The sequence below is a fragment of the Elgaria multicarinata genome, chromosome 23, assembly GCF_023053635.1.
Source record: "Elgaria multicarinata webbii isolate HBS135686 ecotype San Diego chromosome 23, rElgMul1.1.pri, whole genome shotgun sequence".
NCBI classification, from domain to species: Eukaryota; Metazoa; Chordata; class Lepidosauria; order Squamata; family Anguidae; genus Elgaria; species Elgaria multicarinata.
This window is the reverse complement of record NC_086193.1, coordinates 12,674,557-12,698,113: the sequence shown is the minus strand read 5'-3', so window position 1 is coordinate 12,698,113 and position 23,557 is coordinate 12,674,557. Positions and strand designations below refer to the sequence as shown.

The 23,557-nt window shown below is 47.7% G+C and overlaps 1 protein-coding gene across 2 annotated transcripts in view; it reads right to left on the bottom strand.

The window, feature by feature from the left end:
* TJP3 (tight junction protein 3) overlaps positions 1–15,780 on the bottom strand; it is a 32,406-nt gene extending 16,626 nt beyond the window's left edge. The window contains exons 1-4 of one of the 2 annotated variants that reach the window (XM_063146966.1): positions 15,701–15,780; positions 3,604–3,660; positions 2,418–2,542; positions 1,008–1,110 (exon numbers count right to left, since the gene is read on the bottom strand). In XM_063146966.1, coding sequence (XP_063003036.1) covers positions 1,008–1,110; positions 2,418–2,542; positions 3,604–3,660; positions 15,701–15,748 — 333 coding nt within the window. In that variant the 5' untranslated portion in view covers positions 15,749–15,780. Of the gene's footprint in view, positions 1–1,007; positions 1,111–2,417; positions 2,543–3,603; positions 3,661–9,617; positions 9,732–15,700 lie in introns of those variants that run through there. The other variant, XM_063146967.1, reaches the window with a different exon arrangement.
* Positions 15,781–23,557: the final 7,777 nt, after the last annotated feature.

The window sequence follows — 23,557 nt, the reverse complement described above, 5'->3', positions numbered from 1 at the left end:
CAGAGCATTGAGGAAGTTGGGGACAGCTGCCTGTACGTGTGAGGAAGTTGAAATGTGATGTAACCATGACACATATGCAGAAAGAGAGCGAGAGAGGCTGCATTCAGACAATCATATTCTGGTTTATTACTCAGTGCTACGTACAAGCCTTTTGCTCATCCATGCGGCCTCTCTGTGCCTCCGTTTGCATCAAGGAAAATGAACCACGTTTTCCATTTGGCCAAACCGGGGCTGTGGTTACCAGCTCTGGAACAGCCCAGGATATTAAACCAATTTCCAACCTCGGTTTGGTATCCTTGTTTCTTCCGAACCCGGGGACGATCATTTCCTGGTTCAGATGAAATGGGGAGTTAAAGTTAATTACAGGTTCCTGATTTTATTGGTTTGGAGGAGAGAGGAGGGAGAGAAAAGCTCGCTCAATATCTTGTTTTATTAATCTAACGACCATCTGGATTTCGTCATGCCCATTGAAACAAACGCAACATGGGTCAGCCGTGCCTAACGTAAGGCCTGTTGATGCCACTGGGGTCTACTCAAAAAGTACGACAAAATCTCAACCCGAACTTTGGTATTACTTTCATAGGCATATGTTTGAGCACCCCGCTCCGGAGATAAAACCCGCACGGCCAGCGGAAGGCTATGGAAAAGTACAGAAAGGCGGTTCCTGATCAATTTGAGGTTTATTGGTTCAGGGAGGCCCCAGGGAAATTAGAATATTCGAAAGCCTTCCATAACATCACAGCAAGTCAACCAATGAGGCTACTGGAGAGAGGGAGAGAATGGTTCTTTGACACTGGTCCCTTTGGTATAAAAATATATATATTTCCGAGAAATCAAAATGGGAGGGCTGGGATTTAACCCTTCTGGCGGAACCTTCATGGGAACGGAGATGCACAGAAATGATCTTGCTTCTTCTAAGGCTTAACAAAGAGGTGGAGGAGATCAGTTGGGAACCCCCCGCCCCCATCACCCAATCCGTCTGTCCGTCCCCCATCGCCCGAACTCACAATATTGGCCAACTTGCCGCAGGTTTTCAATGTCTGGATGGCGAAAGATGACGACACGTTTTCCATGGAGAGCCCGTTCACCATGGCGATTTTGTCCCGGGTCCTGCACAAATGCAAAAGGGGAGCAGGGGGTGAGAGCAAGCAGACAGACATATCAAACGCGGGGGGGGGGGGGGTCTTTTCCAGCAGTACCTGCAGGGGAGGTTGTAGTGCTGTACCACTAAGCAACCGTTCTCCCTCTAAAACTAAACTAAGGTTCTAGCCCTCATCGTTCTGAATACAAGGCCGGTTTAAATACAAACATAGGAAGCTGGCTTAATCCCACAGAAGACCCACGATAGAACTAGCTTCGTTTCGTTTTGTCTACATTGGGGTGGACCACCACCGAAAAGGCCCTGACCTGTTTATTATATTATCATCTCTCTTTTCTCGCTCGTGGTGTTTTTTCAAGATGGGCATGACGGGCTTTGTCAGGTCATGCTGCCTTTTACTGATTTGGGAATTTCCTGACTATTGAGAATGTTTTTATGACTGCTTTCTGGATGTTGGCGTGGATGTATTTTAGCAGGCCCCGTTTCGGAAGGTTTTTCGTGTAGTTTTTTTGATGCGATGCCGGTGACTGATGTGACTAACAGAATAATTGTGACCTTTTTCCTGTTGCCATCGTTCTTTAACTTCCATGGCCAGTGGTGTATATTTCTCTCTCTCTCTTTTCCTCTCCCTTTTCGTCATTCGGTATTGCTATGTCAAAGAGGTAAGCATGTTTTTCTTTTCTTTTTTTTTGTCTATAACTGTTCTGTCTGGTCAGTTGCAAGGTATTGTTTTGTTTGTATGAATTGTTCTGTCCCAGTGTATTTTATGACCTGCATTTCCAAAATTGTTTCGGGTGAGTATATATAGTATGGTGTAGGTTATATTTGCATTATTAATATTTTTATATAGCCTTTTTTAATAGCCATTTTTCCTCTTGCAAGGAACTCAATGTGACTTACACAGCTTTCCTCCTCTCCATTTTATCCTCACGACAACCCTGTGAGGTAGGTTAGGCTGAGAGTTCATAACTAGCCCACCCAGTGAGTTTCATGGCCAAGTGGAGATTAGCATTCAGATCTCTTGCGTCTCAGTCCAACACTCTAACCACTACACCACACCACCTTGCTGGGGGGCAGAATGCAGAGCAAGGCTTGAGCAATAAGGCGGGCTTCTGGGGGAGGAGCTAGCTAAACAAGTCCCGCCTCAGAAATCATCCAAGGAACAGCTCCACCCCACATTCCCAGGCATTGGCTAACTTGCTGTGACATCACAGAATGTTCACGCTGGTACCATCCAGAAACCTTCTGGATTCTCTGACTTGACGCCACCCCCCGGCACCACGTCACAGACCACGGTTGTAGCTTTAATGCCACTTACTGGAGGCGGCCTTCAGCCGGCCCCCCCGGCACCACATCAGAGACCACGATCGAGGTGTCTCTGTCAACGCTGCTTGGACGATCCCTCCCTCCTGAGATGGCAATGCCAAATCCCTTTCGGGTATCCTGTGCGAAAAGAAAAGCATTTGAGGAGAGGTGCTTTTTTCTTCTAACATTTTATAGAATAGAATTTATTTATTTATTTATTTATTTATTACATTTTTATACCACCCAATAGCCGAAGCTCTCTGGGCGGTTCACAAAAATTAAAACCATAATAAAACAACCAACAGGTTAAAAGCACAAATACAAAATACAGTATAAAAACTCCCCCCCTTCACTCCAAAAAAGAAAAGCATAACCATATAGTGAATAAAGCACACAAAAATAACAGCTTCACCATTAGTAAATTCATTAAATTACTGAGCACACTGAAGATACAAACGAATTCCAGTAATTCCACAAATACGTTTCTCCTAACGGTTCGCCTAAATCTGCTTCCCTGAAATGTCCAGCTTTGAGTTCCAGTCCTACTTGCTGCAGCAAGCCTCCTCTATCTCTCACACGACAGCCCATTTCTTCTCTTGGACCCTTCAGAGGCACGTCTGGTGGGGATACGGGAGACATGGCCTTTTTGGTGCCAACTCCCAGCCTCTGGAATTCCCCGCCAAGGGAGACTAGATTCACTCGTTCTATGCTGTCCTTCTGCAAAGAAAGACCCCTTTATACCAGCAAACCTTCAAGTGTGTGAGCATGTCTGTTGGTTTGCAGGCCGTCTTTACTCTGTTACTGTTGCGTTTTAAATTGCGGTTAACTGTTTTTAATGTATTCGTTTTATTATTGCTTTTATCCATTTTTATCAGTGACTGTACACTGCCCTGTGTGCCATTTTTAGTAGGAAGGTGGGGCATCGAAGCCCAATAAATAAATTAATTAAAAGATCGCATTCGCCTTTTTAGCAGCCGCCTCACACAACTGGCTCGTGTTTAACTCGCGATCCGCAAAGACAAAGTGAATCTTTTTACACATATATCCCTTCTCCACATGTGACGCCCGGAACTGGACTCAGTACTTTGGACCGGCGCGGAAACGGGTAGTTCTTGGTGCTACAAAGCTAGGCAAGAGAGAGCAAGCTGGGAACAAGAATTAACGGCAAGAAAAGAGGGTGCAGTTAAAGCGTTACTCACTCTGTTCAGCGTGATGGTATACTGCTCCCAAATTACCATTTCTTCCATATCTGCAACCTAGAGGAGCCCAAGAGGGGGAAAATTGTGACACAGCTCCAAATCTCTGTATTTGTATGTACTCACAAACATATCCATTTATGCACAAAGCTTGCAGGCCCCGCAAAATTAGCTTATTACATCCTGGTGACCCCTAAAGGTCTCAGTTTCCCCCTCTCCTATGCCCTCCACATTTTATTTTAGATATTATAAGGGGGTGACCATGTGGAAAGGAAGACCGGGCTCCTGTATCTTTAACAGTTGCATAGAAAAGGGAATTTCAGCAGGTGTCATTTGTAGGCATGCAGCACCAGGTGAAACGCCCTCGCCATCACAACAGTGAAAGCTGCAGGAGCCCTGCCCTCTTTTGGATCTGGTCACACGAGGCAGGGCTCCTGCAGCTTTCATTGTTGTGATGAAGAGGGCGTTTCACCCGGTGATGCATGCGTACAAATGACACCTGCTGAAATTCCCTTCTCTATGCAACTGTTAAAGATACAGCCCTGTCCTCCTTTCCATATGGTCACCCTAGAGCAAAGGAACACTCAGAAGTAGGCCCAGCGGTAGGGTGACCACATGAAAAGGAGGACAGGGCTCCTGTATCTTTAACAGTTGCATCGAAAAGGGAATTTCAGCAGGTGTCATTTGTATGCAGGCAGCACCGGGTGAAATCCCCTCTCCATCACAACAGTGAAAGCTGCAGGAACCCTGCCCTCTTTTGGATCTGGTCACGCGAGGCAGGGCTCCTGCAGCTTTCACTATTGTGATGAAGAGGCCATTTCACCTGGTGATGCATGCCTACAAATGGCACCTGCTGAAATTCCCTTTTCAATACAACTGTTAAAGATACAGAAACCCTGTCCTCCTTTCCACGTGGTCGCCCTATATTATAATCGAAAAGTGGCGTAGAAATCTTTTAAATAAAATGAAGGGGGAGAGAAAGACATTCTCAACTGTTCAAAGCAAACCTTGTGTACTGCAGTCGGAGGAGGAGCAAAGAGAAGCTTTGTGTATCCTTGGACGGCATATTTATTGAAACAGGCATTTGGGAATAGCTTCACCAGGTGAGTCGGCTCTCAGAGGGTTCAATGTTCACTGCTCTCTTCCCTGCCACTGTCTCCTAACAAAATGCGAGTGAATCCATGCATTGCTGAGTTTTTCTTTTAAAAATATCTAGCACTGGAGCCTCAAAACCAGGGGTTCGACCCTCCTTGGAATGGGGTTACACACTCCCTTTGAAGCCCCAGGTGCGAAATCTGGATTCATCCTTGAACCTGGATGCCCGGCTTCCAAATTTTGCACACCTCAAACTCGGGGTGAACAGATTTTGCTCGGCCCTTTCCATCTGCATTTCGCGGATGGTCAGGTGTTTTCATTCCATGGTCTGTTCAGTGCCGGGATTGGATTTTTTGTCGGAGAATTCCGTTCGTTGGCGAGTTCGCACTTGCGTGGAGGCGCGTTTGCAAAGGAACGAAATTGCGCAAAACCGCACACACACACCCAGTAAAAAAAAAAAAAGTCCACAAATCTGCGGAATTCACACGAGTATGAAAAAAGCCGGTCCACTGTGGAATTGGCTGGTGAGATTCACAGACACCCAATTTCATTTGAATCCCTGGTAGATTTAAGGCAGAGGTCCACCTGGAGCAGAGCCTTCAATGTGGTGGCTCCCTTCCTATGGAATTCTATGTCTCTAGAGGTCAGATAGGTGTCAAGACTGTGTGGCTTCTCGCACGTCCTGAAAACTTCTATATTCCAGGAAGCCTTCCTTGACTGACCAGCTATGGTTTTTATCAGAAATCTGTTTTTAATAATAATAATAATAATAATAATAATAATAATAATAATAATAATTTTAACATGGATTTTTATTTTTCTTATCTTTGTATGTTTTATTGTTCACCACTCTGGAATTCATCTAGATGTGAAGCAATATATAAATGCTGGCACTGCCCACTTTTCGTGGAATGTGACCTCCGAGAACTTCTCCAAAATTTAATTTCACCATCGGACTGAAAGAAGCTCCTCACCCCAAAATTTACACCTACTCTTTTCAAAACAAACCAACCAGAACCAACAGGTTAGCTTGCCTCCAGCCAGCATGACAGCTTGCCTCAAGCCAAGAACATGGTACAATCATGGGGCCTTTGCTAGGTGAAAGCAAAGCACTATCTCAGGACCAACAGGGTGCAAACAAAACACTATCTGCCAACAGCCCCCAACGGGGAGTAGCCTCAAGCCAAGAACACGGTACAATCATGGGACCTTTGCTAGGTGAAAGCAAAGCGCTATCTCAGGACCGACAGGGTGCAAACAAAACACTATCTGCCAACAGCCCCCAACGGGGAGTAGCCTCAAGCCAAGAACACGGTACAATCATGGGACCTTTGCTAGATGAAAGCAGAGTAGCCTCAAGCCAAGAACATGGTACAATCATGGGACCTTTGCTAGGTGAAAGCAAAGTGCTATCTCAGGACCAACAGGGTGCAAACAAAACACTATCTGCTAACAGCCCCCAACAGGGCAAGGCGAAAATTACAAGCGTAATTTTCGCCTTGCTGGTTGCAGGTATCTCACCCATGCCAAAAATCACCCCAAGTGTGAATAATTGAAGATCGCCCATTTCAGCTTGCTCACAATGAGCCCAGAGTTTGTTGCGGGGATGTAATTCGCTCGCCTGAGCCAGGAATCAGAGATGATAAGGTTCTTAGTCTCACACTTAGAAGCATTACCAGGCATGAAAATATTTCAGTAAGTGGATCTGTGTATATATATATATATATATTTCTCCAGCCGAAAACAGCTTTCTTTAAAAGAAAAAACGATTTTTAAAAAAAACCTGGCAGGCAGACAAGGCATTCCAAAAAAGATTGTCAGAGAAATCCTGCATTATAAAATTAGGTCAAGGAGCCGCAAAGTGCCAGGATGTGGGGGGGGGGAGGGGGGGACTGAAACGGTTGAATACAGTGGAGGCTGGTGGCTCTAAGTTCAGGGGGGCCGTGAATCCGCTCCAGGTTTCAGTCAGAACTAGACAGAACTCTAAAGGAGTGATGGAAAGTGCTGTGCATAGTTGCCTTTATACAAATCTAGGGTGCGAACACACTTGGAATACTGCGTACAGTTCTGATTGCTGCATCTAAAAAAAAGGGGGGGATATTATAGAGCTGGGAAAAGGGCAGGAAATGGCAATGAAAATGATCCAGGGGTTGGAGCCTCTCCCCTGTGAGGGAAGGTGGCAACAGCTGGGATTGTTCAGGTTGGGAAAAAGGAGGCTAAGGGGAGACAGGATAGAGGTGTTCAAAATGATGCCTGGTGTGGAGAAGGTGGACAGGGAGACATTTTTCTCCCTCTCCCATAATACTAGAACCCAATGGAAGATTCTTGACAGATAAAAGGAAGTCCTGCTTCACACTGTGCAGAGTTAAACTGTGGAACTCACCTCCACAGGAGGTAGTGATGGCCACCAATTTGGATGGCTTTAAAAGGGATCAATTCTTGGAGGAGGAGGCGGCGATCCATGGCTACAAGTCCTGATGGCTCTGTGCCTCCTCCAGTATCCAAGGCAGTGAGCATGTGTGCACCAGTTGCTGGGGAACATGGGCAGGGGGTGGGGGTGCTGTTGTACCATGTCCTGCTTGGTTGGCCCCTGTGTGAACAGAGTGCTGGACTAGATGGACCCTCGGTCTCATCCAGCGGGGCTCCTCTTCTGTTCTTGTGTTAAACACGATAATTGGTCAAGACACAATTTTGGTCTGACACAGCAAGGTTCTTCTATTTTTACAGTCTTAAGCAATAAAGGCCAAATAGCTGAACTGTAACCAGGAACAAAAACGTCGCTCTGTCCCACTGGGGGAGCGGGCGAGAGAGGCCAAGCCCCCCCCCCCCGTGCTGCAGCGCATGCCAGGTGCGCACCCAATTTTATGCCCACATGAGCATCTTTTGGACACCAGCATCGGGCCCAGGAACGCATACTCAGTCTGGCGTCGGTCTCCAGGGTCCGAGGTGGAAAGACCTTTCCTCGTTGCTTGCAAGCGGCATGAGCCACGGAGCTGCGGTCGTCCCCCTAAAGGACAACACAAGACGCTGGTCCTCATGGTCCCAATAAATAAATAAATGGGGAGGCGATGCAGAAGTGCGTGAGTGCAACACCTATGTGCAACGCCTACACTGTACTGCTTTCGTCGCCAGCTGAAGACCTTTTTATTCACTCAGTATTTTAACACTTAATTTTAACTTAAATTTAAATTTTACTGTTTTAACTCTGTATTTTAATCTTATAATCAACTTTGCTGTGTGGTTTTATTCTGGTTGCGCTTTTTATACTGTATTTCGTAATTGTGTTTTTAACCTGTTGGATGTTTTTTGTGGTTTTAATTTTTGTGAACCGCCCAGAGAGCTTCGGCTATTGGGCGGTATAAAAATGTAATAAATAAATAAATAAATAAATAAAACACCTGGATGACAGGTGATGTTTGCTGCAGGGATGCTGTCCGAGATGTAGGGCACCCGAGTTGGCCTGCAGCTGGAAACGACTCCCTCATGGAGCTGGGAAAGACTTCCGCCTTGCCCACGTCCAGCCCAGCTGTAAAAGTAAACAGCAACGCCCAGAAGGCACAATACGTGCCACTGATGCCAAGCCCACATTCCTGGACAAATTTACACCTGGCAGAAACTACGGCAGGCCGGAAGGCCTGTTCACCGTCCTCCCAGAGGCCTGGACGTTTGGTACACTGTCCCACCTCCCTCCCCAGAGGCCAGGGCTGTAGGACCTTTTCGCTCTCGGCAGGTGTCCGTTTGTGCTCCCTGCACCGCGGCACAGCAGGCAGGAAGTCCCCCGGTGCAGCCACAGCCCCTCTCCACACCAGGAAACCGGTGGAATTACTGCCTGCTTGAAAGCTGGGAGAGAAAAAGCGGAGAGAAAAAGGCTTCGGTTCTGAAAAGGCACGGGAGTCAGAGGGGCAAGAACAGAACTTGGGACGAGGGACGTTGGGGGGGGGGCAAGCCCTGGGTGGCAGCTGTTTGCTCAAGAAAGAAGGTTCTGGGGCTCCAACAATTTAGGGCGCAACCCTATGCATGTTGATGCAGGAGAAGTCCTATCATCCTATGCATGTTAACACAAAGTCCTACAATCCTATGCATGTTTAGACAGGAAAAGGTCCTACAATCCTTTGCATTTTAACACAAAGCCCTACAGTCCTATGCATGTTCACACAAAGTCCTACAGTCCTATGCATGTTTAAACAGGAAAAGGTTTTACAATCCTATGCATGTTTAAACAGGAAAAGGTCTTACAATCCTATGCATGTTTATACAGGAGAAGTCCTACAATCCTATGCATGTTTACACAGGAGAAGTCCTACAATCCTATGCATGTTTACACAGGAGAAGTCCTACAATCCTATGCATGTTTACACAGGAGAAGTCCTACAATCCTTTGGATGTTTAGACAGGAAAAGGTCTTACAATCCTGTGCATGTGTACACAGAAAAAGCCCCACAATCCTATGCACGTTTAGACAGGAAAAACCTGCACCTTGCATTTTAAACATCATTAAATCCTAATCCCTTCATGACTGCAGGAATATAATGAACCTTTGCTTGTGCTGCTAAACACATTTAGGGTGTGATCCAATGCAGGCTTAATTTCAGATTCATTTGAAATTCTTATACCCTGGCCTTCCTCCACAAGGCTCACAAACTACATTCGTCAAACAAGGACCAATAAAGCCACCATAAAAATTATACTGCCGCACAAAGACAATTAAAAGGAAACTATAGTCATGCAACCGTCACACACCACAACCGTCAAGTCAGGGGCTGCGATTATTTATTTAGGGTTCTAAAGAAACGTCTTTCTCCCGCAGAAACCACATTTCCCAAAACAACCACCAAAACAAATCCCAGTGAGCTGCCCACGTTTACTCCGCAATGTGCCAAAACGCACTCTGCACACGCTCAGAGATACCCTCGCCGCCTCACCGTTTCCCGGCTCCAGCCCTAACGTCCGCAAGGGGTACAAAGGGACATCATCCTGCCACCGCCGAGTTCGACATTTTCACCCAGCTGTCGAGGGACAGAAGGGCGCGTCTGAGCACGTGCAGAGCGTCCCGAATAAACACAGCTTGTCCTGTTTCCCCTTCCCTCCAAGCTTAAAGGGTTAGGGCAACTTTCCCCAACCCGTGCTGGAGTCCAACCCCGTGATCTGCAGCCAGCAGGTGGGCTGAGGATGATGGGGTTTGTAGTCCGACACCTCTGGAGTGGGCACGAAAAGCCCAGGAGCTTTTTCATTCAGCTCGAAACGCTGCCCGAAAGAACAGACAGAGTTGGGCGAGTCCACATAGTTCTCCTGTCACATGCTCAGAGATAAGTGCATATTTCCCCCCCTGGCCTGCTGGGTATTAATCGCCCGAGAAACACTTGCCTGGAATCTCACCGCCATGTCGGCCTCACCATCCCCGTGCGAAGTGGCTGGCCCTGCATCCACGCCCTCACCTTGCCGGGAACTGGGGGGGGGGGCATCCAGGTGCGCCCACCCAAGGCCTGAAGCAACCTGCTGCAACCTTGTCCGGGCTAACAGGCGTTGCTCTCTCCCGGCTGGAGGCAGGCTTCCAAACAGAACGGACCGCCCCCTGCTTTCTCCTCCACCCCCCCTTTCCCCACCTCCACCCCTGGCAACAGGTGAAACCTCGCAGGCCAGACACACCTATGCCAGGTGGGGCCGGAGACTCCAGGTCCCCAGACAATGCAACCAAAGAGGCTGAGAACGAGGAGGGAGAAAAACCCATTTCGTTGGCAGGAATCTCCGCCCGGGGACCTCAAGGCAGGTCCGGATGAACCGGGCAGGTGCTGAGGCGACGCAGCAAAGGTTCCCCAGGCCCCATCGTTGGGAGCTCAGCGGCGCTTTTATAAGGCTTAGGTCGGCTTAACATAGGAAAGCGCTTCATATTGATTTACACCGTGCTCCTTATTGCTTGGCTCGTTTTTTTGGGAGGGGGGCTTACCTGAAAGTTCGCCTCCTCCCCTATGCTACTGCCCGGACCCTAAGGTCATCTTTAGGGCTCCTTCTCCGGGAGCCCCTGCCAAAGGAAGTGAGGCAGGGGGGCTACCAGGAGCAGGGCCTTCTCCGCTGTGGCACCCCGGCTTTGGAATAAGCTCCCTAGAGAGGTTCGCCTGGCGCCTACATTGTGTGCCTTTCAGCGCCAGGTGAAGACCTTTTGTTCCCCCCGCCCTCCCAGCATTTTAGCATCCTAGTCTTTGAGCTGTTTTAACTCTGTATTTTAAATCTCTGCATTGCTGTTCGGTTTTACCCCGGCCGTTCTTGTACATTGCGGTTTTAAGCAGGGCTGTGCACAGCCCTTCACCCCCACAATTCGATTTGGAGGCTGATTCAGGGCTTCCAAATTCGTCCCAATTTGACTGGGGGCACCTTGATCCCGGGCCGTCTCCCTTCAGATTCGGCTGCTTCAGGTTCAGACCAACAAGTTTCTGCCTTATCATACGCTGACCAGATGCAACAGTGTCTCCCCAACCAGTGATCCATCAGCCACTCAACAGCTGCCTGGTGTTTTTAAAGAAGTCGCACCATTCGGGGCGCTGGAGTCGCGTCAACAAGCCGTGATTTACCCTCCCCCTTCTTCGATTAACCCCATTCCACTCTCCTCCGACAGCAAATATTGACCGAGGGAGAATTTAGGGTTTATTTGCAGTTGCCAAACTCAGGGAAGCAAACAAATAGAAGGTCTGGCCATTGTCAGAACGGACAGCCAGAGGGCGATGGATCCAGCTGGATCTTATAAACCTACCCCGGGGAAACCCGAAGGACAGACAAATTCCGGTGTGATCAGATAACAAACTTTTGACCCCGTTCACAGAGGCGGCTTTTCCTAACCCAGCTTGTCCAGATTTTTTGGACTACAACTCCCTTAAACCCCAGCCGGCAGGGTCAAGGATGGGGTCCGAAACACGGGCAGGCTGCATAAATTGTAAAAAGGACCACAAGGCATTCTACTCTTATTGCACTTGTGGAAACGTCAACACCGCAGCACCGCCTTCCCATGGCCCCTTTTCGGGCTTCGTTTCCATCGGCACTCACACCCACCCACACCCCGAGTTTGCTATTTGCAGGAGCGAGATTTCAGCCAGGGAGAAAAACAGAGAGGGCGCGAACGATAGTGAGATCTATACCAAGGGGCAGTTGATTGATTAATCTCGATTTGTCGATTTATATTTATGACAATAAATCGCAAACGGTTCTCAGGGTGGCTCGCAAAAGAGGCTAAAAACAGGTTAAAAAAACAACAGTAAAAACTGGGAGGGGGAAAAGGCCTCAGGAAATAAAATCCCCAACATGGGATCAGCAACTGGTACTTTGGGGACAAATCCGGCCCTTTCCTTATGACTTCATCGCGTGTCGCCGGCTCATTCTGCCCTTGGAACGCCAAACTCAGAGAGGGAAAAGAAGGAGGAGGAAGAAGAGGCAACAGCTCCCGACACAACTGGAGAGTTTGAGGGTGGGGTGGGGTTTTGCAGTGAACTAGTTCCTGACCAGGAGAATGACGCCTCCAAAGACAGTCAAAGGACCTGCTCCGTTGAGGGCGTGAGGGACACCCTCGCAAGCATTTAGGGGGAAAAAAATCCCAATCAGGCAGTTTGACTGCAAAAACAAGGCGTTGCCTTGTCAGTTGCCCGACTGGTTTTGCTGGAAAGACAGTTGCAGAAATTCTCCTGTCTACCTCCTGCACCGCCCTGCGAGGCGGAAGGGCAAATCTTTTTTTGCCTGGCTTCCGATGTTCATTACGCAACAGAATAAAGACTGTCAAGTACACACGAAGCACGGATCTCACGCAGCCGACGGATTGAAACCAGGCGCAGGGCCCGACGGAACTGAGCGGAAGCCCCTGGGGGTAGAGGGCGAACCCCGAATCTCTGCGCCCCTTCCTTTGCACAGCCCAAAGCTCTGTAGCGATCCAGGGCTGCTACAAAGCAGGTGGAGAACATTAGTCCCACCCCCTTTGGCCTAGCCCCACCCCTTGGGGGGTTGCACAGTTTCTGCGCACGCCCACCCGTTGTAAAAGGTTGAAACTAGGGCTGTGCACAGATCTAGAGATGTAAAATTTCTGAAAATTTTGAAGCCATGGACAAAAAAACCAACATTTTCTCTCTTTTTTCCCGCGGGGGGGGGATGTAAATTTGGGGGGGAAATGAAAAAAAAAAAGCAGTATTAGCACTTTTTACAGATTGCAAGTCAACGCAGAGTCTGGCCACATTTGAATTTTCCCTCCAGCCATTTGGCAATCTGAGATCAACGCCATTATTCCTGCCTAGATGAAAATGTAAGGAAGGTTTCACCTACGGGTAAAACAAAGCTTTGAACCTCCTTCTCTGCTCTCCCTTTTAGGCAAGGATGAAACTTCATTACAACCCTGTGAGGTGGGTTAGCTTGAGAGAGGCCGCAGGTCTGTGGCAGAGGCTCTAGGTCCCCCTTGTTCAGTCCTGGGCATCTCCGGATAGAGCTGGAAAAATTCTTGTCTGAAATCCTGGAAAAGTTTTGTTGCCAGTCAGTACCAGGCTGGATGGTCCTTGCATAAACCAGCTTCCTGTGTCTTCCAATTCCAATGCTCTAAGCCAGGTGCCCTCCAGATGATTGACACTACAACTCCCATTTGCCCCAGCTAGCATGGCCAATGGCCAGGGACTTAGGGACTTGTAGTTCAAAATATCTGGCCATGTTGCCTAACTCGGCTCTAACCACTGCACAACACGGCCTCTATGGTCAATTTATTTTAGCGAAAAAACATAAGCTCCTAGTCCCTGTGGTGAAGCTATAAATGAAGAGGCCTTCAAGAGGCAGCTGGACAGCCATCTGTCAGAGATGCTTTAGGGTGGATTCCTGCATTGAGCAGGGGGTTGGACTGGATGGCCTTAGGGGTTCCTTCCGACTCTACTATTCTATGATTCTATGATATGCAGGCAGCAGCATTCTACCCAATTGCTCACTAAGCAGCAATACAATGAGAACTTTATTAGAGTCGTTAATTTATTGTCTATTATATTTATAAGACACCTTAAAACAAATTCTCTATGCCTCACAGAATGTTAAAAATGAATAAAACGTGCAATCGCCTTAAACACAACGCAATACGGTTTACCATGGTTATTCAACTTGGGCATTTTTGTGGGGAGGCAAGACTAATCCCCAGGTAATAGTCAGTTGCATTTTTAGTTTTATTTGTATACAAAATTTATATTCTCTATACTACATACAAGCTTTTGTATTTGTTATTATGTATTTCTACTTTTGATTTTGTGAACTTCTTAGAGATCATTTTTCAATATGGGAAGTGGGATACAAATTGATTAGATTTATAATAATAATAATAATAAGAGGAAGTATATAAATTGATTAGATGGTTATTACTAGTAAGTATATACATTGATTAGATTAATAATAAAAACTATATAAAACATTATAAATTGATTTGATGATTATTTTAATGTGTACATTGATTAGATTAATAAAAAGGATATAAATTGATTAGATGGTTATTGACAGTAAGAATCTACATGGATGAGATAAAAATAAAAATTATATAAATTGATTATTATTAATAGTAAGCATCTCCAGTGATTAGATTAAAAATAATATGTAAATAAATTGATTAGATGTTTGCTATTAATAGCAAGTGAATACGTTCATTAGATTAATAAAAGTATATAAACCGATTAGATGTTTACTATTAATAGCAAGTATATACATTCATTAGATTAATAATAAAAAGTATATAAATTGATTAGATGTTTACTGCTAATAGCAAGTACATACATTCATTAGATTAATAATAAAAAGTATATAAATTGATTAGGTTATTACTAATAAGTATATGCATGAATTAGATTAATAATAAAAAGTATATAAATTGAGTAATTATTACAAATAAGTATATGCATGAATTAGATCAATAATAATAATAATAATAATAATGAGAAAGTCTTGCAAAATGTCTACTTAGAAGTAAGGCCCATTGAGTTCACTGGGGCTTACTTCCAGGTAAACCAGACTAAGTTGTCTAGGCACACCATTTTGCAAATTTGTATTTATTTTTATTTATTTCTTACATTTTTATGCTGCCCAATAGCAGAGGCTCTCCGGGGAGTTTACAGTTAAAACCGTCACATACCACAAGTCAAAATGTAAAACTTTGAATGCTAAAAAAAACAAAAACATAAAACCAAAATAAGTTATAGTCTAGGCCTGTCTGAAAATATCTGTTTTCAGGAGACGTTTAAAGGATGTTACATTATTATACAGGACACCTTTTTTTTTTTTTTTAATTGGCACTTTCGCAAGAGTTTCCTCCCCTTCTTAGGTTCCCGGTGCTGCAATGTTTCTGGCTAGTCAGGCGAAGTTTCAGAAAATCAAGAAAAGGGCGAAAGAGAGAAATTTACAAATGAAAGAAACATGGAGGAGGAACCAGTGCCCAAAAAACAAGGAAGTTCGCTTGCTAACCAGGCTCGAATCGAGCCCCATCGGGATCGAGGACGTTTACTCCCGAGAAGGTGGATGTAATAACGAAACTGCATCGAAAGTGCATACACTGCGCGCACACGCACCCAGCCTCGGGCCTCACAAAGAGAGTGTCCGCCCCCGAGGCGAGCAATCCTTTGCAGGATCGGGCCCCGGAGCAGGCTCCAGGATAGGGCCCTCGGAAGCCAGGCAAGCCCCTGCTTGCACCACTTCTCCTTTCTCGGAAGGAGGGCAAGACAAAGAAGGCCGGCCACCGGCCACCACCCACCCCCTCTCTCCGACCCTGCGGGGACCAGGCGTGCGCCTAGGGCGCACAACCGGTTTTGGAGAGGGACATACTTTTTTTGGGGGGGGGGAGTGGCAGAGGGCGCGACCCCCCTCCCGCCCCACGTTGTTTATATATTGTATGGGTGTCCTGCCTTTTGGGGGGCCCCAAAAATGGCGCTTCCGGGCGGCTCACGATCAAGCCCAGATTAAAAACAAAGTCTTAATTAAACACAACACAGAAAGAAAGACCTTCCATGCGCGCCCCACTTACCGGCCGGCTGAGGGGGTCGCGGGCGACGGACCCCTCCCCAAAGCGCATCCGCCTGGGAGCAAAGTTTTCGCCTTCCTCCTCCTGCCAGGGCCGCAGGTGGGAACCTTTTGCCCAGGTATGCGCCTCCTCTCTTAACCCTTTCTAGGCCAGGCCTAGAAGAAAGAGCGCGCTGGAGAGGCAACGTTGCCAGGAGCTGGTCCGTTACAACACTGCCTATCTGCCCCAGCTATGATCCACCTGGAAGGCGGCCGCGTTAGAGCAAGAGAAGATTCCCTTCCCCCCAAAGAAAAAAGAAGACACAACGCCAGTGGAAGGCCCTTTATTAGTTCCAATTCAATAATAATAATAATAATCAGAATCAGAATCAGAATCAGAATCAGAATCCCCAAACTCTGCCATTGAAAACTTCCATGTTTCCGGGACCAGAGAGTTTTAAACAGTCTTTTTGTGGTGAAACTTGGCCGGACAGCCGCCCAGGGGACACGGTCTAACTGCTGCAAATTAATGATTAATGGGTGACATATTAATGATTAATAATAACGGCAGCAATGATGATAATAATAGCTCAGGTTTGTTTCTCAGTTAACTTTTCCGCTGTTTTGTTTTGTTTACTGTTCTCTCAGACTTTTGGAGCGTTTCCAGAGGCGCTTAACAATGCTCACTTTTTCATTCATAAAAACACACACACAACCCAATTTATGTTTTTTGAGTATTTTGCTTTTCTTGTGATTTCGGTGTGGATCACCTGGCAAAATGTGTGATGTGACTGTGAGCCATGCCTTCCTGCTGGGTACTCCGTTGTATAGCCTGAACAGGGCCGGTGCTACCATAGAGGCCACTCAGGCGGCCCCCTAGAGCGCCAAGGTAAGGGGGACGCCGAACGCCGCACCCGGAAGCCGCTCTCCCACAGCGGCTCTGAGAGGGTGGCTTCCAGGGGCGCCGTTCCAAAGCCGCCCGCCCGCCCCAGTGTCCTGGCTTCGCTTCGGCTGGGCACCCACCCAGCCAAAGCAAAGCCCCCCTGCCCCCCACCCCAGCATCCTGGCTTTGCTTCGGCTGGGTGGGCGCCGAAGCGAAACCAGAATGCTGGGGTAGGGGGGCGGGCAGGCAGCTTTAGAACGGCGCACCCGGAAGTCGCTCTCCCAGAGCGGATTCTGGCCGGGGGCGCTGTTCCGAAGCCGCCCGCCCGCTGGCCCCCCACCCTAGCGTTCTGGCTTCGCTTTGGCTGGGCGGGCAAGATGGTGCCCCACGCCCAGGTACGCTGGGGTGGGGGTGGGTGGGTGAAAGCAGCTCACCTGCCTAGGGTGCAAAATAGTCTGGCACCGGCCCTGAGCGTGAACCCCAACAGGTATTTGACATTCTCATTCTGCTGTTTGGGGGTGGAGTTTTTGGCTCCAGTACATATTTTTCCCCCCAAAGATTATTCGTGCTTTGATAAATCCCAGGCTTTTTCTAAGGCCGCCGCCGCCTTTCGGTTACATAAGGATTGTCACTTACCACCTGAGCGTCAGAAATAGAGTGGTGACGGCCCTGGTGTTGTTGAAGGCCAGTATAAAGAACCCAATAGAGAGAGATTATTGTAGCCCAGAGAACTTTTCTCCAGGTTGGACGGGCAGAGAAAACACTGGACACAGTCCAAAAGATGAGGAGTCAACATGGAAACTTCCCCTCCCAACATTTCACAGGTGGAAATTGACACAAGCGTGTATCAACATTTCTCCCTCTCTCTTAATACTAGAACCCAAAGGCGGTCATACCATGAAGCTGATTGGGAACGGATCAAAGCAAGGACTCCTTCACACAGTTAAACTATGGAACTCACTACCACAAGATGTCGTGAAAGCCACCAACTTGGATGGCTTTAAAAGGGGTTAGAACGAATTCCTGGAGGAGAAGGCGATCCATGGCTACCAGTCCTGATAATTCTATGCTACCTCCAGTATCAGAGACGTTGTATACCAGTTGCTGGGGAACATGGGTGGGAGGGTGCTGTTGCTCTCATGTCCTGCTTGTGGGTATCCTGTTGGCCACTGTGTGAACAGAATGCTGGACTAGATGGACCTTTGGCCTGATACAGCACCATAATCCATAATTGATGGACTATGTAACCCATCAATTGGTGTCTATGGAATTGTAATGGCCACATAGAACTTCCACCCCCAGGGGCAGTATGCTGACTCAGATGTCCTTTCATCACCAGCCAAACAGTTAAAAAATAAAAAAAGTAATCCCCAGGTTTTTAATCCTTAAAACTATTTTAATCTGTTAGAAGAACAGTTTTCATTCTTGCATTCATTCTGCTTTTTATTTGTGGCTGCATTTATGTATATATTTATCTCTCTGTGTGTGTCCGTGTCCCCACATTGATTTTATGGACTATTTGTAGTGTGATTTTTAGAAAACTCCTGTTGGGGTGATGGATATTTACATTGAAGGGCAGGGTGTACATTTATAAAATAAATATATATGCTGGGATCAAACCGAAATGGGGATGATGGAATTGACTTTGGGCCCTGCTTGAAAACGTTAGACAGGCATCCTTGGAGGAAATTCTGGACTCCATAGGCCTTTGCTTCGATCCAGTAGGGCTCCTCTTAATACAATTGCGGCAGAATCATAGAGTTGAAAGGCACTGTAGAGATCATGTAGTCTGATCCCTCCTCACTGCAGGCATCTTGCACCATCCCTGAGCGGCAGCCTCTGTTGAAATATGCCCAGCGAAGGCGAGCCCACGCCCTCCTGTGCCAATCCGTCCCACGGCTGAACAGCTGTTGGAAATTTCTCCTACCGCTTAGCCGAAATCCGCACCCCTGCCATTTTCACCCCGTGGGTTCTAGTCCCTGCCGCCTGCAGCAACAGAGACCAAACCGGTTCCATCTTCCGCATGAGAACATTTCGGATATTTGAAGACTGCTCCCATCTCTCCTTTTAACCTTCTCTTCTCCAGGCTAAACGTACCCGGCTCTTTGAACCGTTCCTCATATGACTTGGTTTCCAGATCCCGCCTCCCCACCTCTGGAGAGCTGAAAGAAACCTCCATGTTTAGTGATAGCGTACCTGTGTTTGCCAGATGCCAGGGACAACCAGCAGGGAATGGCGGTTGCCCTCGTGACCCCACCTTATGGCCCCCACAAAGGCACCAGGCTGCCCACCGGGTGGAAACAAGACACTGGGTTTTTGTTCCGATCTAGCAAGTAGTTGTTGAATGCTTAATTGGACCTAAAGGAGGCTGAGGTGATAGAGGGGAACAAAATGATGCCTGTTGTGGAGAAGGTGGACAGGGAGACATTTTTCTCCCTCTCTCAAAAGTACTAGAACCCAGTGGGGTCATCCCATGAAGCTGCTGGGTGGGAGATTCAGAACAGATCAAAGGAGACTTCTTCACACAACGCATAGCTAAACTATGGAACTCACTGCCACAAGACGTAGTGATGGCCACCAATTTAGATGGCTTTCAAAGGGGGTTGGATACATTCCCAGAGGAGAAGGCTATCAAGGGCTGCTAGCCCTCATGGCTCTGTGCTCCCTCCAGTATCCGAGGCAGTAAGCTTGTGTGCACCAGTTGCTGGGGAACATGGGTGGGAGGGTGCTGTTGCACCATGTCCTGCTTTGTTGATCCCTGGCCGACAGCTGGTTGGCCACTGTGTGAACTGAGCGCTGGACTAGACGGACTCTCGGTCTGATCCGGTATAACTCTTCTTATGAGGGCCAAATGCGCTTTTTATACTGTATTTCGTAACTGTGTTTTTAACCTGTTGGATGTTTTTTGTGGTTTTAATTTTTGTGAACCGCCCAGAGAGCTTTGGCTATTGGGCGGTATAAAAATGTAATAAATAAATAAATAAATGAATGAATGAATGAATGCCATCTCAGAGAAGCCCCAGTGGTGGGCGGGACCAGTGGGCGGAGCAAAAAACACCAGCATATTTTTAGCTTAAAGTTCTTCCTGCCAGGAGCTCAGTCCTTAAGAGAGGCATTTGATGCGTTTAGACTGTGCAAAGGGCAGGAAGCCACCCAACCATTGGTGCTGGGTGGAAAGGGGGTGGAGCCAAAGGAAGGGGGAGGGGCCATGGGACCAGAGGAGGCTGGTGTCTCCGAGGTCAGCTGGGCCATCGATCTGCTCCCGGTTTCAGTCAGAACTCTAAAGGAGTGATCCAAAGTGTGAGGTCTCCTTGGGAACTGACTCCTAAGTAAACCTGTGTGCCGTTGCACCATCCAGAGGCAACTCTCTAGGCATGTTTAGATGGTGGGGGGAGCCCTAGCTGGCTGTGGGATACTGGTCGTTGTAGGGCTTTTTTTCAGTCTACACATGTATAGTATTGCACCCTTAGAATGATGGACTTGGAAGGGACCAAAGAGGTCATTTAGTCCAGCCCCCTGCCGAGGCAGGAAGCCCACTACACGATTCCTGAGAGGGGCAATTTCTGCTTAAAAACCTCCAGTCAGGGCAAGAACCCCACTTTTCAATACGGTCTGTTCAGCTCAAGAGAGCTTGTGTCAAGTGGAAGTTCTTCCTAAATTCCTGGAGGAGAAGGTGATCAAAGGCTACTAGCCCTGATGGCTATGTGCTACTTCCAGTATCTGAGGCAGATAAGCCTGTGTGCCCCAGTTGCTGGGGAACATGGGCGGGAGGGTGCTGTGGCACCTGTGCCCTGCTTGTGGGCTTCCAATTGGGCCACCTGGCTGGCCACCATGAGAACAGAATCCTGAACAAGATAGATGAGGGTGTTGGACCTCTCGAGAGCCCGCGGGCCGGATTCCATTTCGAGGGCCGCATCCCAGAGGTGGGCAGGGCTGAAAACACCGGCATATTTCAACTTAGAACTCTTATAGCGAGTATCTAAGCCTTACGAGAACCATGTCGCGCTCTTGCGATGGGGAAGAAACTGTGCTGAAGGTGGGGAACTGGCAAATGATTGGTGGTGGGGAAAAGGGGGCGGAGCACCGGGTGGGCCTGACTCGGCCCTGAGGTTCAACACCCCTGAAATAAGTATTCCGTCTTTTCCAGCCAGTTTCTCATTGCATCTTGAGGAGTAGAAATTCCTAGGGTTGCGCCCCAAATTTCCCAACCCCTGGCTAAAGAAAGGCCTCTGCTGTTCCTTTGCACGCATGTGCAGACACACACACGCAGACACACAAGTGACATCTGCAATATGGGTACGTATAATACTGGCCTAATCTGCTCCTTCCTAGCTCCTTCCTGTCTTTCCTCTCTCATCTCACACTATTGCCCCGCTCGTGCTCTTCGCTCCTCTGATGCCATGTTTCTCGCCTGCCCAAGGGTCTCTCCTTCCCTTGCTCGGCTTCGTCCTTTTTCTTCTGCTGCCCCTTACGCCTGGAACGCTCTTCCAGAACATTTGAGAACTACAAGTTCAATCGCAGCTTTTAAAGCTCAGCTAAAAAAATTTCTTTTTCCTAAAGCTTTTAAAACTTGATTTTGTTCTGACTTTACACTGCTAGTTTTACTCTACCCTGTGCCTGTTTGGTGCATTCTCTTCCCCTCCTTATTGTTTTATTATGATTTTATTAGAATGTAAGCCTATGCGGCAGAGTCTTGCTATTTACTGTTTTACTCTGTACAGCACCATGTACATTGATGGTGCTATATAAATAATAATAATAATAATAATAATAATAATAATAATAATAATAATAATAATCAGGGTTCCTGAAATAACCTTTAAGCGGAGGAGCACTTTGAATGCGTTAAAAGCATCTGTATAACGTTATTTTCACACTCTTGTTTGCCTGGTTTTGCATGTGTCGCTTTCACCACGTTGCCCACCCTCTCTGATCATAAGTCGTGAGGTCAGCAGGAGAGGCGAGGGGGGAGCAGGGCTCTTCCCCCAGCCCTGCAGAAAGACAGCTTAATAGACCCTTCTTTCCTCTACCCTCCTCATCCCTCTTTCCTCGTGTAACGTGACTTTTAAAATTGCCCTTAAACCTGCATGTCTTTAACTCTTTTGAGAAGGGGGGGTTAGAGGACTGTCTTCTTTGTACTGATTGCATGTAGGCAGCTCTGAGAGGCTTTCTGGCAGAGAAGCAGAAAGAAAATTACGATCAATCGATAGCTCTTGCGCTCCTCCACGCGGTCTCCATAACAACGGACTCCCTTTTGTGTACGGCGGGTGTGCAAATTAGGCTGATGATACGGTGCCATATCTGCTTCCCATCCCTAAAAACGCCCAGGGCCAACAAAAAGACAGCAGCTTAGTCATTAGCAAATTAAGGAGTTGCTATAATTAGAGTCAAAGCACCGTGTGGATCCAGATTTTCATCTTCCGGAAGGCCGTAACTGTTCCACGTCAGCATTTTGCTGCTGCATAACATTTCTCCCACCAACACTCGCTCTCTCCTGTTTTGACTTTTTCTTAAAAAGAACCCCCCCCCACAGATGTCTTTTCTTCTCCCCCCTCCCCTGCCACCCCCCCAACACCCCCCCGAAAATAAATTAGCTGAGAATATCTTGTTTTTTAATTCTTGGGTATTAGTGCCCACACATTAGACTAACCATGCAATCCGAGGCGTGTCTACTTGGAAGCAAGCCCCATTGAGTTCAACGGGTCTTACCTCCAGGTAAGCGCGTGGCAGGATCACAGCCTAAAGCATGCAGCCAAGGGTTGAGATTAAGGCCTTCTAGCTTCTGTTTCTTCCACTCAAAGTGCTCTCTTCTTTTTTTCTTCTTTTTGTCGTTATTGTTCAGTTAGGAGCGTTGGGTTTCAGTCCTTTCCCTGACGCAAAAAGAGGTTTTCTTTGCATCCTTGGAGGAAGCCGAGTGATGGAACGAAATTCTGAGCGAAATTTGGCTTTGGGGGATCTTTCGGTGTTAACTCCTGGCCTGCACGGTTCTCGGTTGGCGTGGCAAATTCACCTGCGGACGTGGGATAGAATATTTCGGCGTAGGTTTCGCACTGCCTTGGATTCTCTCGTAAGATTTAAACGGGTCTCGTGTAACCTCAAAGGTCGGCTGTGTTTGGGGTTTCTGAGGACACCGCCAAGCCACTGGAGGGAGCCGGTGAACGCATGGCGCATTCGTCACAGATGCATCGCTTGTGAACGCTTGTGAAGCAAGGTCAGGGAGGCACACCGCATTCTCTTTTGGTACCTCCAGTCTCAGAGGCAGTAAGCCTGCGTGCACCAGTTGCTGGGGAACATGGGTGAGAGGGTGCTTTTGCACTCATGTCCTGCTTGTGGGTCCCCGGCTGGCAGAGTGCTGGACTAGATGGACCCTTGGTCTGATCCATCAGGGCTCTTCTGACGTTCTTAAGCAAGCGCGTTCAAAGTATCCGGGTCACTCCGGTTATTAAAGGTTTTAGATGGAAATTATGGATGCGGGATCGTCCAATGGTGACGGATCATCCCAGTGATAAATCACCCAAGCGTGCATTTGTGAAAAGCACCCCGGTTCCCCCTCCGGAGATGCTGTCGGCAAAACTACACATCAAACGCAAGGGGGGGGGATTGTGGCAGAAAGAACTCTGCCTTCTGGCATCCTCTTTCTTTGAAGAAAGCACAGCCCTGAAATCAGACCCCGGTTTGGAAAGCACCCCACCCCACGCTTCCGAAGGACGGCTCGTAGCACCATCGCCGTCGGCAAAACACTGAAGCGGTTGTGTGTTGGCCTGTCTTTTCGCAGGCCTCAGTTGGGTCAAACGTTCCCGAGCGCCATTTAGCCAAGAAAGAAAAAAGAAAGGAAGGAAGAAGTGGAAACAAAAGGAATAAATATCGCTCGTCCATCTTCTTTGGGGGTCTCTCTCATAAGAAGCAGATCTATCTGTCCAGTGCTCATAAGAAACACTGCCAGATTCCTCCTCAGTTTGTTGAGAATTGGGGGGAATTTCTGCTTTACAAAAAAGAAGA